Source organism: Lynx canadensis, chromosome B1 (assembly GCF_007474595.2).
Source record: "Lynx canadensis isolate LIC74 chromosome B1, mLynCan4.pri.v2, whole genome shotgun sequence".
NCBI classification, from domain to species: Eukaryota; Metazoa; Chordata; class Mammalia; order Carnivora; family Felidae; genus Lynx; species Lynx canadensis.
In genome coordinates this window covers 172,014,758-172,032,128 of record NC_044306.2, presented here as the reverse complement: position 1 = coordinate 172,032,128, position 17,371 = coordinate 172,014,758, and the positions used below count along the sequence as shown (strand labels likewise).

Sequence of the window (17,371 nt, the reverse complement as noted above, 5' to 3'; positions counted from 1 at the left end):
AATTTAAAAATATATCTAGTAAAGTCCAACAAATCCCAATATTAAATACATAAATTCAAAAGGTTCAAATTTAATGTAATTTGTTGCCATGGACAATACATGATGGACAGACAGCTTTCTGGGCAAAAAGCATTAAGGTAAGACTGAGCTAGATACAGAATCCTAGTGGGTTTCACTAGGAGGCGGACTAACAAAATAATGTGGTGGTGGAGATCCAAAATATAAATGACATTTCCTCAACTCCAAATTGCATATTGGCTAATTAACAAACTAAGGATAAAAGGCGTACGAGGAAGATTTCATTTTAATGTTTATGTAGAGAATGGCCAGAGTGAACTATAATTCTCTAGCTGCATTGTACAATATAAGGCAGAAGTTTGAAACATGTCCTACCCGAAATGCATTAGGATTTTCTTAAATCTTTCTTGTTTTTAATAATCAGTTTGAAAACCGTCTAGAAAGAAAGGCTCTTTTTTGTTCAATTTTAATTTCTCAAATTTGGTTTGTTTTTCAATTTTCAAGTTTCACTTTTTCCCCAACATCCCACAAAACAGCTGCAGACATGAAATGGTGTCCATGTGTCAAAGGGCTTGTCAAGGAAAGCTGCCGGTTGGTTTCTGTACTGATGCCAACAGCCAATTCTGTCAACCCAAAGGTTCAATTTCATGAAAGACTGCAACAAAAACCCATCATCCCAGTTTTACAGCAATTCAATGGTATCTGGTACGCAGTGGCTACTCCAATGTTGGCAACAGGGCCAAGTGCTGCAGGACTTAAACATTGCTTGTGACAGATCCAGTCAAGAAGACAGTGAAACTCAGGCGTCATTCACTCCAAGGACTCAGCGTTAGTTCACTAGGAGGGGTGTGGCCACATTCTTCTCCGTGTGTGTGAAGTTAATGTTCACGATATTTACAATAAGAAAAAGACCTTCCACTGCTCATGATGTATCTTACTGATAGCAAAAAAAATTAGTCATGCTTCTTTTCATATCACATGATGGTGGCAAGACGAGAGAACATGCTTGTCTAACACTGTTTGGTTAAGGATAAATTCTCTGAAGACAAAGCATCAGCAACTGAATGGAAGGCCAGATATCGTTCATCTTCTTTAGTGTAGCTATTCAATCTTCAGGTAAATATTACAGAATCCTGTAGCATATGCAGCTATGGCGTTTCTGTGACAGGGCGTTTCTGTTTCAAAGTGTCAATGAGGGATAAGACCCCTCGTTTTACATTGGTTGTGACTCTTCTGGTCACTGAGTCTGCTGGCGGAGGAGGTGGTCGAACTTTCTGTGAAGGCGGCCTGGCTACCAAGCACTTCTGGTATCGTAACTGAAATAAAACAAAAATGTTTTATGGTCGTTAATGATGTATCATCCTTTCTTGTTTAATTTATGATTTGATGACTTAATGCATCACCAATACATTTACTTGCAAAACTTAACGACCTAGCTCCTACGCATTAATCCAAGAGTTTTTTTTTTTCCCCTTTTTAAAAAGTATTTATTTTGAGAGAATGTGTGCATGAGAGCGCGGGAGGGGCAGAGAGGGAGAGAGAGAATCCCAAGCAGACTTGCGCTGCCAGTGCAGAGCCCAACGCAGAGTTCCATCTCATGAACCATGAGATCGTGACCTGAGCTGAAATCAAGGGTCGGACACTTAACCAACTGAGCCATCCAGGGGCCCTAAGTTTATTCTGTTTCCTTAATGTGGGTATTTTAAGGGTTCTTATGATCATTAGGCTCAGCAAAAGTGTTGTGGCTTTTGCCATCCTTTTCTTCCACCCATCTCCACCCTCTACTTGTTCTCTTTATGGATTGGCTGCAATTAATATGCCAAACAGTCGAAGAGCTAATGAAAAGGAAGAGGATTGGGAGAGACAGTATTAGGGTTTTGTCGGAGACACGTACATCTTTGTACGTGAGGTAAGTGCTCATGGCTACCTGGGAGACAACATGGGAGAAAGGGCACAGTTTGAATCTAGGTTCTACCATTTATGGGAACTGTGTGACCCAAGCAAGTTACTCAATCTCTGAGCCTTAGTTTCTTCAATGTAAAATGGCAGAAGACTGGGACCTTTACAGAGGGTGTTATGATTAGGGAATACTTGCAGCATGCTGAAAACAGGCCTACCAATGCAGGAGGCATTCACAAATGTTTGTTCCCCTTCCTGTTTCCTGCTTTAATAAAAAAGAATGATGTATAAAGATTTTAGGGGCGCCTGGGTGGCTCAGTCGGTTAAGCGGCCGACTTCGGCTCAGGTCATGATCTCGCGGTCCGTGAGTTCGAGCCCCGCGTCGGGCTCTGTGCTGACAGCTCAGAGCGTAGAGCCTGTTTCAGATTCTGTGTCTCCCTCTGTCTCTGACCCTCCCCTGTTCATGCTCTCTCTCTCTCTCTGTCTCAAAAATAAATAAATGTCAAAAAAAAATTAAAAAAAAAAAGATTTTAGGATACATTTTATCCGCGAGTCTAAATCCTAATGGATTTAAAAATTTTAAGTAATCTCTACACCCCATGTGGGGCTCGAACTCACAACCCCAAGATCGAGAGTCACATGCTCCAACGACTGAGCCAGCCAGGCACCCCTGAATCCTAATGGATTTTAAAGTATCCATTAGCACTGTTGGCACCATAGTTTCTCTCCTTCTGAAATATAACACAGTCCACCTAGTTTTCTATTAATGAAAAGTAATTCTTCAAAATTAGATAAGGTTAAAATTTACAAAGTATGTTTTTTCCTAATCTAAGCACTTTAAAATAATTCCATGACTGATTTTTAAAAAGCTACTTAAATATTAATAGGTTCTTTGGTACAGTGTGAAACAGGTTGACGTTTCCCCATGGGAAGCATAAACTATCCACAGCAGAACTCCGAGTCACAAAGCCCAAAGGCCACAGAACTAGCCCCTTCAACCCCATCATACGAGAAACGATTTACCAAATCTCCTCTGCGTAAGGCATCTTGCCAGGTCTGCAACGCAACCCAAACCGCACACTTCCAAAGCACAGATTTATAAACGGGCAGGTGTGCAACACGGTACACTGGACCGGAAATCTCTAACGTTAGGCAAGTCCAGTGTGAATCAAAATCGCACCTGATGGGTTTCATTACGGCTTTCTCTCTCATTCTAAATTTCACCAAAACATCTTCAGCTGGGCCTATGCCACTCAGCTGCAAAATATGCCTAAAAATTAGGTGGATTCAAAAGAATGTGTTTACAATACAGATATTTCAGGTGATAGAAATTCACGTGGAGAGATTTCGGATGGAGAATCATGCAGATTTAATTCAAGAGGAAAGCCATGGAGTTAGAAATGCTGGACTCTGAGCGTAAAGAAGAGGCCGATGTCATCAGCATGACTCATGCTGGATTGGCTGAGCCACTTGAGCTGGCTGCCCTGTTATAATTAAAATTATAAGCACATGAATAAAAATTGTTCCTAAGACAGAAAATAAGTCTGGGAATCAGACAACAAACCGTAACCAGTGATAAAGCTAATTATTTAATTGTCACCAGCATTTAAAATGTACAATTACGGCTGACAGCCATTCATTTTATGACTAAAACCATCTGTTATGATCCCTTTTCAATTTCAGGAAATAACTAAATAGTCATCCTCCATTTTTGCTTGACTGAATGCTTTCATTTTCTATTGTCCCCTTCATCCCATCTCGGGCTCTTGTGCTGGGTCAGAGATTCGTCGTGACTCCTCCACCAGCTCTGCCCCCACCACCCCCACCCTGCCCCTTCACATGCAGGCAGATCTGAATTAGCATCTGGCTCCGCAGTACTTGAGGGGAAAATGCCCCTCTGACAAAGGACTGTGGGAAGAAGGATGCCAGATCATGAGCACACAGCACTAGCTCTTACCCTCCCTCTTCCCTCCGTCCGTCTCCATTCAAAGGTGCCTTTTAAGGGAAAAGTCAGCAGACTCCCTCTCCTCGTGACTCATCATTGCCAACTACAGCCCGCCTCATCCTTTCCCTTCATTCTTAACCTCAGTGATGTACTGTATGTAGAAAAACAGAGAACTCTCCCAGCCTCCATGCCACCTGTCACTCTTGGATTCTTAGCATCTGACTAGTCTCAAAGTCACTGCGACCCAATCAGGAGGCTAAACCCCAACCCTAGGTTCTTAATCTACCACCAAGACCTCGCCCCAACTCTTTATATGACCCTCATTTCAATCCACCTTCACCAGCTCATTTCCCTCAGCCGAAAAAATGTGCAAATCTCCCCCCGCCCCACCCATCATACAACAAGCAGCAAACCCCCTTACTGTTGCGCTACCCCTTTCCTGTCAGACTTTGGTCTATTTTAAGGCCTCCACTTCTTTTTTCTCCAGGTCACTTTTCAGTCTAGTGTGGTCTTATACTTCTAGTTAGAGCATCTTTTACACTGCAACAGAATTTTGGCTTATGTGTCTCCTCATATACTTAAGCTCTGTAACGTAAGGCTCATCTCTCAGCCCTACTGGAACTTCCCAGAGTCCAGCCCACAAATGGTGGATTGAATTAAATGAAGAACAGGTGCTTCAAGTTCACCATTCCGCATCCCCAGCCAGGCAATTCTCTACAACATCCCAAGTCATCTACTCCTGCTTGTTCTCCTGGTTTAGACCCTCTGACACCCTCATGTGACCAGTAAAATGGCTTCTTGGCTGATCTCTCCACCTCAACCTTATCCTCTCAACCCATCCTCTAACTTTGGTGGGTTTTGTTTTTGTTTTGAGTTTGCTTTTAAAACCTAATACCAATTCATCTCTCTTGCTTAATAATCTTTGCTGAAGATAAACATGTTGCCGTGATATCACAGGCTTTTTATCATACAGACCTGACCTCCTTTACTTGACTCCAGCAACCGAACCTGCTGTTGCTAAGAATCACCATCCACCTCAGGTTTCGGTGCCTACATTCATACTGTTCCCTCAAATTTTCTAGAACATTTTCAGCGTCCAGCACAATAGGTGCTCAAAGGATATTTGCAGAATGAATGATGAGGTGTTTTTGTTTGATATCACATACATGGTACAAAGAGAACTGGCTGTGTCACCTCAAAAACTCGGGGTTGCGGGGCACCTACTTGGCCCAGTTGGTTGAGCGTCCGACTTGGGCTCAGGTCATGATCTCCCAGTTGGTGTGTTCGAGCCCCACTTCGGGCTCTGTGCTGACAGCTCAGAGCCTGGAGCCTACTTTGGATTCTGTGTCTCCCTCTCTCTCTGCCCTTCCCTGCTTGCACTCTTTCTCTCAAAAATAAATAAACATTAAAAAACAAACAAAAAAACCCCCAAAACTTGGGGTTGAACACAGGCTTTGTCTTGTCAACTCTGTGCCCTGAGGCCCGCTCTTTCTTCTGAGCCTCTGTTCTGTCATAAAGAAAACAGAACAACTACCTTACAAATGGCTGTTTTAAGGATTAAGTTCACAGATATAAATTAAATAAAATATGTAAGAATGGTGGGCTTAAACCAACTATCTGAAATAAAAATCATTCAATACACTGCAATTTTTTTAAGTACCAAGTTCGTTCTAAATAGCACCAATTCATACATGACCAACATTTCCTGATCACCTATTGAAATTAATTAGAGATCAAGAATTAAGAATTTGTGGTTTTGAAGATCACCGCTTTCAGTGATACTGGAAATCTCCACAGAACGTCGCTCCGCCCAGTCCCGCTTCTTGTAGGCGTCCTGGCCTCTTGAGATGGTAAACCGCTCATCGTGACTGTGTCCACAGGAATGAGGGTGTTATACAGCAAAACATCACTTTAGAGATTAGACATATTTTCCTTTATATTAATAACTCTGTGCTAATTTACCGCATACGAGACAAGAGCAGTGGTGTGGGAGGTCCAACAGCTCCCTGGCGTGTGACTACTCACCATGCAGGCGGCCTGTACCGCCTCAGACACGTTACCCGCATTAGGCTCGCACCAGAAAACGTGGCACTCGAAACGCTGGTTCCCGGTGTCCATGATGAAGGCAAATGTATGAACATCTTTCCCGACGCCCATGAAGGACAGGAATCGCACGCGGCACTCCACTAAGATTTCCTCTTCATTCTGCAAGACACATTGGTCAGCGCCCACTCTCTCTGTGAAGCCAGGCAAGAGTTATAAAATAAACATATTCACTTCTTAGATCATAGAATCAAGACTGGAGTGGCTGTGTAGAGACACTGGCTCGACTGGATTTAGAAAGGACTGTTTTCCTAGAAAGGCGAGTTTCTAAATACGTCCGCAGCAGCCATCATTGGCTATGTGGGCGTCTCACTGACATTTAATCCCGCTCTGAGCTACACTCTCCGTGGCAGGCGTGTTCTGTTGCTGTCGGTCCTCTAGGCTCCAAGCCTGCGTGTTCACTGTGGGTAGGAACCCTGCCATGTTTACTATACTTCTTTGGTTTTGCCCATACAGGGCACCCAGTGGCTCAAAACCCATTTGCCCAAGTGAACCCGCTGGAAACCTCAGAGCAACCAGGAGAAAAGGAGCCATGGGATGGCTTTCCATCCAGTTCTCCTTCCCATGCTAAATACCACGTGGAATCATATTTCTATCTAAAACTGTGTCCGAAAGCTGCCAAATCACTTTGTTCCCCACAAACCGGTCCCCATATGGTACCCATATGATGCAGTGTAAAGAAATGTTCGGAATTCATTCTTACGAACACCACATCCTTTGCAACAACCATATGTAGTTTGTGAATTAGTAAACACATCCAGAATGTTGACTTCTGGATCATTAACATCTTGACTTACTAAATATTCACTCAGGTGCTATGGAATTCCTTAACAGGCAAAGGAAACTAGCCTGAGACGCCATGAAGTTTTCTTGGGAGAGACGATGTTTAGGTTGAGATCCCGGTAAATGTTGGGTAGGCAAAGGCGTGGAGCACAGAAGTGCTTGTAGATGCTGAGTCAGAAAAGGCTATGACATGTTTCAAGACTTAAGGAAATCCAGCCTGGCAGGCTGGAGAGGCAGGCAGGGTCAGTGAGCATCTTACTCCTAACTCCTTTTGAGAAGGTGAATTGGGCTTGAAGGTGACCTCCTAGTGGACAGAATCAGGAGCAGGCCAACAACCTGCGGTCTTTCCGTGGCAGGTGCTTCACAGTGGTGGAACTGAAAAGTGGTAAAGAGTCTGGAGCAGACTGCCTGGATCAAGTCCTGAGCTTGCCACTTCTAGCTGTTGTGACCACGGGCAGTTATTTAACCTCGCCGTGCCTCAGTTTCATCAACCATAAAATTGGGATAATTTGGTTCGAGGCTAACGCTGGCCTCTCTGGATGACCACCGGCCTCTGCTACTATTGACAGAACAAACCAAAGACCCTCCACGACAGAAGCATCTCCTGTGCCCCAACTCCAGACAAATAGCCCAGGTAATCCTGAAGCCTGGAGAGCAGCCAAAAAACCACTCCCCGTAATGAGTTACTGCTAGCGTCATAGTTACCTCTGGCAAATGATTTTAATCTCTTGGGCCCATGAGGAAGAAAGAATGGGGAACACCAGGACAGGAGCTTCTTGGTTCAGGGGAGAGCAAAGTTATGCAGAGATCCAGACACAAAGGACAAAAAGCTGTTTTATAAATGCAGGCTATTTTAATTACAAGTAAGCATAACTCCCTGGAGGTGAAGCCTTGGCTATGTGTCTAAGTTTCATGGAAGATTACTGTATCCAGAGTTTCACTGTAACCCAGACAGGCCAACTGCATCTACGATCCTTCTTACCTTTTCACTGATGACAGTCACAGTAGCATCGGCCACATTCATGTTCACTGACGGCCAATCCTCCTTGTTAGATGAGGTCATAAGACTTTCTATGGCATTGTTCAGGGTATCCATTCCTGTGGATGGAACAGATAATTGAAAAAGGTCCTAAAGCCACTTATCACTCTCCATTGTGGGCCCAAATCACCCAGTAACAGCTACATCCAAAGTGATCTTTTTTTTTTTTTTTTTTTTTTTTTTTTTTAAATAGTTCCAGGAGACATTCTATTTGAGCATTTCATTGCTTGGGGGGGAAAAAAAAGCCAGCTTTTTCAATAGAAAGGAGGGTCATGAGAGCCTCCACAGATGTGCAGTGTGTGATGTCCTGTCTAACTGGACCATGGTACTACTTTCTCTCCAAAGATTCCCCAGCCCCAAGTATATAAATAACACTGAAGCAAATGCTACCTTTTCCTAAGCAAGGAGGCTGGGAAAAAGGAACTGAACAGAAGCCAGCAACTGCCAGAATACTCCGATCTTCCTCCACCTTACTCTGCTACTTGAACAAGGCCAAGTTTGGAAGGCCCTGTACGTGAATAGAATGCACTATACCAGGGGGCCCTTTCGCTGAGTGTTCCCACACCCGTTTTTTTGTGGCAATGTGAGGGGGTAGGTCAGATAACAACTTTGAGATATAATTCATCTATAATTCACTCAAAGTGTACAATGCACTAGTTTTTAGTAAATTCACAGAGGTGTGTAATCATCACCACAATGAATTTTAGAACATGTTCATTTCCTCAAAAAGGAACCCTGTACATTTTTGGGGTCACCATCCATTTCTTTCCAGCCCCCTAGTTCTAGGCAATTACTTACTTAATTTAATTTCTATCCCAAGAGATTTGTCTCTTCTGGACATTTCATATACATGGAATCACACAGTATGTGTGATTTGTAACTGGCTTCTTTCATTTAGCATATGGTCTTCGTGGTTCATCCACGTTGTAGCATTTATCAGTACTTCATTCTTTTTTTTTTTTTTAAGTACTTCATTCCTTTTTTTTTAGTACTTCATTCCTTTTTTATTTATTTATTTATTTATTTTAGTACTTCATTCCTTTTTACTGCCAAATAAAATTCCACTGTATGGTAGCATCACATCTCATGAATCCATTTGTAGTTGAGGGACATTTGTTTCTACTTTGTGACTATTACGAATGCTGCTACTGTGAATGTGTGTGTGGACAGATGTTTTCATTTCACTTGGGTATGTGCCCAGGAGCAGAACTGCTGAGTCAAATGGTAACTCTGTGAACTCTGGAGGAAGTGCCAGACGTTTTCCCAAGTGGCTGTACCACCTTACTTCCCCCCCCCCCCCCCCCCCCCCCCCCCCCGAGCAGTGCATGAGGGTTCAGGTTTCTCCACAGCTTTTTCCGCCCAGGAAAAGGGCACATCTCCCCGCCTCCTTTCAGCTCGGTATGGCTAAGCAACGAAGTTCTGCCCCCGGGGTGGGAGCTGACTGCCGTGTGTGCTGCTCTTGGATCACACCTTGGAAGGAAAAGCATGAGGGCTCCCTCAGCCCTTTCTCCCCGCCCAGGGGCCAATGAGGACTGAAGCAGAGATGGCCCCAGGGATGGAAGGCCCACTTGAGAAGGGCAGAGCCCTGGCTCATGCATCTCTGGCCTGCTGGGTGCACCAGAACTATGTGTCTGCCTTGTTGAAGTCCTTGTATTCTGGGGACCACATGACGAGCAGCTTATTAGCCTGCCCTCTTTTGCTTTTTTGATTGGGACTGTTCATGTGCTGTGGCTGGTGACAGTGCAAGGGCCTAATTCAAGCCTAGGAAAGGGAGCAGAACAGTAGATCGCACCCGTTGGGGAGGGTGGACACCTCCCCCAAGCTCCCGAACACTTGCACAGTGAAAGGACATAAATGTTTCACATACCGACGGGTTTGTCTACGGGTAACATGCCCAAGTACTGCACGTGGAACTTCTGGACCAGCTCAGTCTTTGGTGTTGGAAAATCTACTACAGGGAACAAAAGCAACAGATCTTTGTCAGTGGTTCCAATGTACACATAAAACACAGCCACCACCTGTGCCACAACAGCCTGTCTCTAGAGGGAGAAGCGGCGCACCTGCTCTGGGAGAACAGCGGGTCTTCCGCCACACACAGGGGCTCTGTCAATCAAAACCCCATTCAACTTTGGTTTCCCAGCAGGGAAGCAGGAACAGTTAGTTCTTGGTGTCTTAAAGCTGCTACTGTCCTTTTCATGCTAAATAACAGTTGTTGATGTCCTATTTGTTAGGTGGTTGATGCCCAGAGAGAATTTACTCACAAGGGGCACAGAGACAGGAAAAATAACTAAACAGAATCCCCCCAAATATCAATATATATTTTTTTATTTTATTGAGGTATAATTGACACACAACATTATGTTAGTTTCAGGTGTCTAACACAGTAACTTGATACTTGTATACATTGCAAAACCATTACCATAAGTCTACTTAACATTCATCATCACAGTTACAAAAAAATTTTTTTTCACATCAACCCACATATTTTTAAGCTAGCTGGTTCTTATCCCAGGCTGTACAGGAGTTATAAAATCACTAAAGACAATATTCTTTTTTTTTTTTTTTAATTTTTTTTTTTTAACGTTTATTTATTTTTGAGACAGAGAGAGACAGAGCATGAACGGGGGAGGGGCAGAGAGAGAGAGGAAGACACAGAATCTGAAACAGGCTCCAGGCTCTGAGTGGTCAGCACAGAGCCTGACGCGGGGCTCGAACTCACAGACCGTGAGATCATGACCTGAGCCAAAGTCGGACGCTCAGCCGACTGAGCCACCCAGGCGCCCCAAGACAATGTTCTTTAATCTTGTCCTTTTTTGTAGCAATGAAACTCATCCTGGCCTTTTGTGCCTAATCCTATTGACACAAAATGAACTCTGCGCACAGGAGGCTCCCTGGGGCTGGTTCAGTGTGTGTTTGTTGGGTTGAGCACGGTTTTTAAGGAGACTAGAAACGGCCGGGAGCCCTGTGAGACCTTCTGGCTCTTGGCTAGGATGGACAGCACCATCGTGAAGACAGCAGATGCATTGACCTACCTTGCAAGGGAACGTCGAGATTCACATTGGTTCTTTCCTGTAAGGAACTGCAGGCCAGGGCTTTGGCATTCTTCCGTTCGGCCATAATCTGAAGGGGGGAAAAACACACTGTGGTTTGTGGTTACAGACGCCCTGCCTGCAGCTATTCCAGCCAGTAAAGGGTCTGAGTGGACTTTGCTTCCAAGCTAAGCTGGCTTTACATACAGTCTACTGCCTGACTTCCCACCCCCGTACTGCACACATGGAGAACTGTGCTCATTTTCCCCAGGGGTAACCGGTGAACGACTAGCCCTCAGAGCCCCCTGATTGTTTGGAACTCATTCCTCCACTCACCTGGCTCCTACCTCTAGTGAAACAACCCAAACAAATATCCTCTGCTGGCCCACTGAGGTCAGTGAGACATGCACAGTAACGGACTTTTCCCACTGCTTCTGAATGCTGGCTGTTAGGTACCCTCTTCCGGGCCCTGGGGATAGCGAATGAGTTCAAATCCCACCTTCGCTACTTACTAGCTGTGTGATCTTGGGCGAGTCACCTGACCTCTTGTGTCTCATTTCCTCTTTGCATGTTTATGTCCCCAGTGATAAGGTTATGTCAGTTTTGTCAGTGCTCAGCAATATTAGCTGATCGGGGTTGTTATTCTTAAGCTGTTCAATCTGCCAGCTGCCTACCACACTGGTTCTCTTCTGCTGGGGGCACTAACATCTCCTTTACTGAAAAGTCATCACTTCTCACTTCTGTTTACACAGTGCTGGTGTGGCTTAGGAGCCCAACCTTCGATGACCCAAAAGGTGACTCACACCTTCATTCCCAGCCCAAGCTTTCTGAAAATTCCAGACAGAACGAAAGTCACTTCTTCTCCAGAGCTCCACTCCACCCTTGTCTCGGCCTGTGCCTGGGACAGCAGGCAAGGAGGCGGCTGAGTTTAACAACATCAAATTTTTACTGAGCACGTCCTCTGTGCCAGGCCGTGTTCTGGGGGCCTTACGCTCCCCAAGGACAAAGATTTTTCTTTTCTGTTTTAGTCTCTGCTGTGTTCTTAGAACAGTCCCTGGCACGTAAATAGTGTTCAGCAGTGCCTGTTGCAGAAATGGAGGAAGAAAATGGCACCTGGGGAGTGTGCTGTAATGCTATAACAGGTGCAGCCGGGCCCAGGCTTGTTGATGCACCAGTGTGAATCTGGGCTGGGATAAACAGTGGTGTCAGGACCAGCACCCATCCTGTAAGTCCTGGTCACCTGCATCAGAGCAGCAGACTGGTCCCAGCTCCTACCCCCCCGCCCCCTGCCGAGGAAATGTGGCTGGCACCTGCTTTGTCCCTGCTGCCCAGCAGTGGCTACAGCCTGGGCGTGGCTAGCTCAGAGGGGCTGTAATGAGGCTGGGTCTTGACATCTGCCTCAAACCAGAAAGGTGACGTCCAGCAGAGGTGACGGTGAGGTCTGGTGTTTAGATTCAGTAAGTAAGTTTGGGGAGTAGAAAGGCCTGCCTGAAGGGCATCTGTGACAGTGTCCTGGGGACCTGGCTAATCACTATCTGAACACAAGACGGCAGGTGATATGGTTGCTAAAAATATCAATCACCCCAGTATTGCATCTTTGGAGGTCAAGGGACAGAGTGGCCCATGGTCTTTTCTCTACTGGCTCACCCTTAGAACACTGTGTTCATTCAGGGGGAACCAACTACAGTACGCTCAGAAGCGGGTGAGGGGCCTGGTAACCACGTGACCCAAAAGAGATGGGGGTGGGGGTTCTGGAGAAATGAGGGAGACAGGACAGATACTTGTCCAGCACTTCTAAATGTACAGGTACAGTTCACAGCTTCAAATGTTTTAAGTAATAAAGGGCTGCCCAGCAAACAGACAAGATGGAGGCATCTTTCCCTGTTGCTACAGATTTCACATCTCAAGTAAATACGCGGAAGTTCTAGAGAAGAGGACTTCAGGTCTACAAAAGAAAGAACTCTGTAACAGTCAGCGCTGCTCATTTTAATAGAACAGCCTCCTGAAAAGTAGGGGGCCCTGTGGATGGAGGTCAAAGGAGGGACCAGGCAGAGGGTGGGGATGTTTCTAGCAGGACTTCTCTGCTGGAGGGAAGGAAGGCTAGTCCCGAGATGCCCGACTGTCTGTCCTCATTCTGAGGCTCTGTGACTCTGGTTAAGGAAGCAGGACCTCCCCAGTGTGAGACACTGACCACAGCCCTGCCTCACAGCCGGTCAGTTTCCATGAGCAGCTATGTGTCCTCCTGGAGTCAGTGTGGGTTCACGGCAACTCCCGGCTGCCTGCATTTGCACAGACACCCTCCCTTCTCCCTGTGTTTACTCTCAGATCAGGGGGCCCTGTCTCTGGAAAATCTGCCCTGACTCCTTTCCCCCTTTTCCCAGTTAGGCTCGGGGTACCCATCTCTACCACCTTGCCCGTCACTGTTCTGCCCACCTACCATATCCTCCAAACTGTGGGAGGGTCAAAGGCTCAGCTCATTTTGTGGGTGGAGAGCCATTGAGAGCACCACCTGAAATGCAGGAGTACTTTTCCTGGGCTAAATACATGGTTTGCTCGCTTCTCCCTGAATGCAATGCAGGCCCCCTGCCCCTGCCCCCTGCCCCTGCCCTTTCACGGCCCCTTCCCTGCTCAGGCAGTGAGAAAAAAGAGAGGGACTGACCACAGTGTCCTGACCTGCCTTACCTTAGAACAGATTTCGTGGAGACTTGTGGCAATGGCTTTTGCTGGTGTGTCACATCGAAATACATGACATTTCAAAATTCGCGTATCTTTGTCTCTTGCTACGTAAGCAAAATCTCTGTGCAAACAAAATTATCAGCATGTTAGAAAAGGAAACTTTACCAACACACTCTCTAGTGACGAATGTTAGCTGAGCAAGGAGCCGGTATGTCAGTGGTAAACAGAGTATGCGAGGGCTAAAAACAAAACGTAAACTTCAATAGCTACCCCAAAATGGAGGAGCAGTTTCATGGATTTAAGAATTCATTTCTGGGGCGCTTGGGGGGCTCAGTCGGTTAAGCATCCGACTTCGGCTCAGGTCATGATCTCGCCATTTGTTGAGTTCGGGCCCCACGTCAGGCTCTGTGCTGACAGAGCCTGGAGCCTGCTTCGGATTCTGTGTTCCCCTCTCTCTTAAAAATAAACATTAAAAAAAAAAAGTTTTTTAAAGAATTCATTTCTGAGTAAAAGAACTACAATGTTTCCCAAAGTTAGTGTGCTGAACTCCTGGAAACTCTTACAGCCCTTAATGAAAAACCGAATTCTTGATGAACTTTCTCTCTAGTGTAACAACAAATACCATGATTATAAAAGAGAAAAGGGGCTTGAGAAGAGCATGAATGTGCATGAGCGCTATTATGACAAACGCAGTGGTACAGCAGAGGCAGAACAATAGGGGCTGATGGGTAAACACGTGCACGGAGAATGCGCTGGACCCACAGCTGCAGGAGAAAGCGGATGGGCAGTCACGGGCTGGGCTGTGACACAAGGAGACACCACAGATTGAAATCCTGTCAAAGGCGTTTGATTCTGTTAAGCGCGGCTCCCACTCCAGAGCCCGGGGTGACGGCGGCAGCATGGCACTCTATATCGTCAGCCCAGCCACCTCGGTGGGCGTGCAGCTGGTGCTGCGTGTTAGCATCTGTTCTGCTGATGAAAAGGATATCGGCTGTGGCAAGACCTGGCTTCAAAAGAACCGGGCCGAACAACCAACCGTACAACTAAATTTCTTACTGTTCGTACTGGAGGACAGTGGTTTAAAGATCGAAGTGTTTAAGAACAATACTCGCCCAGATTTACCCCATCTGGATCACAACGCGTTCTTTGTGTTTGTTGCTTAAGCCAGGATACTGTCTGTAAATGTAACCACACATGGATTTATTTTTAATGGTTCCTCTTAATAAAAGAACTGGTGGTCTTTTCACAGACCATGACGGCCGCTTTCTTCTAGATATCCTTGGCTTCTTTGGGAAGGCACAGGGATCTACCCACTGGAGGCCACTGGCCATCGTGGAGATGTGGCAGAAAAGCCTCCCCTGCATCGCACGCCATGTGCAGTGGGGGCTCCCGAACCCCGACCCCAGGTCAGGGCACTTCAGCCTCAGCCTGTCCACACCTGGCTTCAATACCTGCTCCCCCCAACCTTCTCCTTCCTCCTGTTCTGTCTCAACTAGTGTCCCCCATGCTAGAACCAGGAGGCCTTCCGGACTCCCCCTCACCCTCTGTACCCAACCCCTGTGTTTGTTTGGCCAGTTTTACCTCCCGAAAAACGTCCTGAACCCATCACCCCTTGCCAGCCCTACAACCTCTCGGGCATTCTCAGCAGGTCTCTGCTCCCTGCCTTTGTGCACACGGTCTCCATGCCCTTGTCACCACGTGGGACCCGGAGATGAGCAGGTCGCCCTTCCCAGTGCTGCGGTCACAACTTATGCACGTGGCACTTAGCACCGGGTACCATCGGTGTCTGTGTAGGAGCGTGTATTCCCCACAAGTCATTAAAGCTCTGTGAAGACGATCTGTGCCTTATTCATCCCCAATATCCAGTCCAGGCCTGGCCATATAGGTACCGAGTGTTCCTTTCTCTTTCCGGCATGGGGCCTGCAGCACGCATCCTGATCTCCTGAAGGGTGAGCCGGCCCTCAGTCAGAGGCGTCAGGCTACACGGCAGTGGGCTGAGGGGTGGGTCTGGGTGAGGCGCTGGGCCCAGACTGAGCGATGAGCACAGTCTTAAATTTTTTTTTAACGTTTATTTATTTTTGAGACAGAGAGAGACAGAGCATGAACGGGGGAGGGTCAGAGAGAAAGAGGGAGACACAGAATCTGAAGCAGGCTCCAGGCTCTGAGCTGTCAGCACAGAGCCTGACGTGGGGCTTGAACTCACGAACCGCGAGATTATGACCTGAGCCGAAGTCAGACGCTCAACCAACTGAGCCACCCAGGCGCCCCGAGCACAGTCTTATTCTACACTGTGTTCCTGATGCCTTTCCATTCTGGTCTCAACCACCATCAAGACAACACGGTACAGTAAAACCTTGGTTTGCGAGCATGATTCGTTCTGGAAACATGCTTATGATCCAAAGCACTTGTCTATCAAAGTGAATTTCAAGAACCATTGGCTCAGTTGGGATCATGTGACATTCCGCGTCATGTACTACTTGTATTGCAAGACATCGCTCCTTTATCAAGTTAAAATTTATGAACAATGTTTGCTTGTCTTGTGGAACGGTTGCAGAGCAGGTTACTCGCAATCCAAGGTTTTATACTGTATTTAAAAAAGAAATGAGAGAGGGCCTCACTTTTGGAGACCATGCTCAAGGGAAGCCCTGTTTCTAGCTCCCAGCTCTCTGGCTTCTTTTCTTTCCTAAATGGATCCTAAAGGAATATACGTGGTGTCTTACCATGCACAACTGTTTCCCTTCAAAATTCCATGTTCAGGGGCACCTGGGTGGCTCCGTCGGTTAAGCGAACAGACTCCTGGTTTCAGCTCAGGTCATGATCCCATGGTTCGTGAGTTCGAGCCTCATGTTAGGCTCTGTGCTGACAGCCCAGGGCCTGCCCAAGATTCTCTGTCTCCCTCTCTCTCTGCCCCTCCCCCTGCATGCACGCTTTCTCTCCCTCTAAGTAAATAAATAAAGTTAAATAAATAAATAAAGTTACGTTCAGCTGCGGTCAAATCTGTTTGGTTCTGTGGTCACCAACAACTCTGTGTGGATTTCTACAGTTCCAAAATTTGTCGCCCCTACTCTCCCAGCATCCTTATTCCAGCCAAGGAGCTCTCCTCTCTGCTCTGGAAAGGCAGGTCCCCACTCATGGCATCTCTTCTCACTTGGCGACCGCTGGTGTCCCTGCACTGTCAGGGGGGCACTGCTCCCTCTACTGCACGGTCCATCCAGCTCAAGAGCCTGCTGGGTGCCAGGACCTTGCTGGTGTCTAAATGCTTATTATAGCATATAAATTCTATAGCACAAAGGACAGGAGCTTGTCACACACTACTTTTTGTAGTTCTTGCACAGATCTAACGTGTCTGTTGTCTCTCAGAGATAGTAAGGCAACGTCAGAGAGCAACGTATTGGGATTCAGGCAACCCGGATTCCAGTCTCATTCCTGAATCCACTGAGCTATACAACCTCGGGCATGGAGTCTAGCCTCATCTCTAAGTGAGAGAGTTGGATAAAAAAAAAAAAAAAAAAAAAAAAAAAAAGGTTTCCCAGGTTCCTGTCTGGCTCTGATATTCTATGGCATAGCTTCCAAGGTCCACCCTGCTCTTCAGGACTGCTGGCTGGCCGGCAAGTGCTGCAAGTGCAAGGTTACCACCAAGGAGGATGAAACAAGCCGTTATCAATAAGCAATGGATCATCCTATCAAACTTCAGCTCCACGCCCTCTGTTCTTTAATATGCAACCCCTCAGGAGTAATTTTTTAAAAAAATTATTATTATTAATCTTCATTTTCTTCTGGCTTCAGGGAAAGTGATTAATGCCTAAGGCAACCATCTGGAACCCACATCTTCCCAGAGGAGAGGCTCAGCCGCCAAAGGCTTTGTTTGGGGGATTCTGA

At 46.3% G+C, this 17,371-nt stretch overlaps 1 protein-coding gene across 1 annotated transcript in view; it reads right to left on the bottom strand.

Annotated features, from left to right (window-relative positions):
* Positions 1-286: 286 nt before the first annotated feature.
* Positions 287-17,371, bottom strand: part of APBB2 (amyloid beta precursor protein binding family B member 2) — a 381,693-nt gene continuing 364,608 nt past the window's right edge. Inside the window, 6 exon segments of the mRNA XM_032593000.1 lie at positions 287-1,334; positions 5,888-6,067; positions 7,731-7,846; positions 9,655-9,738; positions 10,820-10,907; positions 13,499-13,613. Coding sequence (XP_032448891.1) covers positions 1,167-1,334; positions 5,888-6,067; positions 7,731-7,846; positions 9,655-9,738; positions 10,820-10,907; positions 13,499-13,613 — 751 coding nt within the window. The 3' untranslated portion in view covers positions 287-1,166.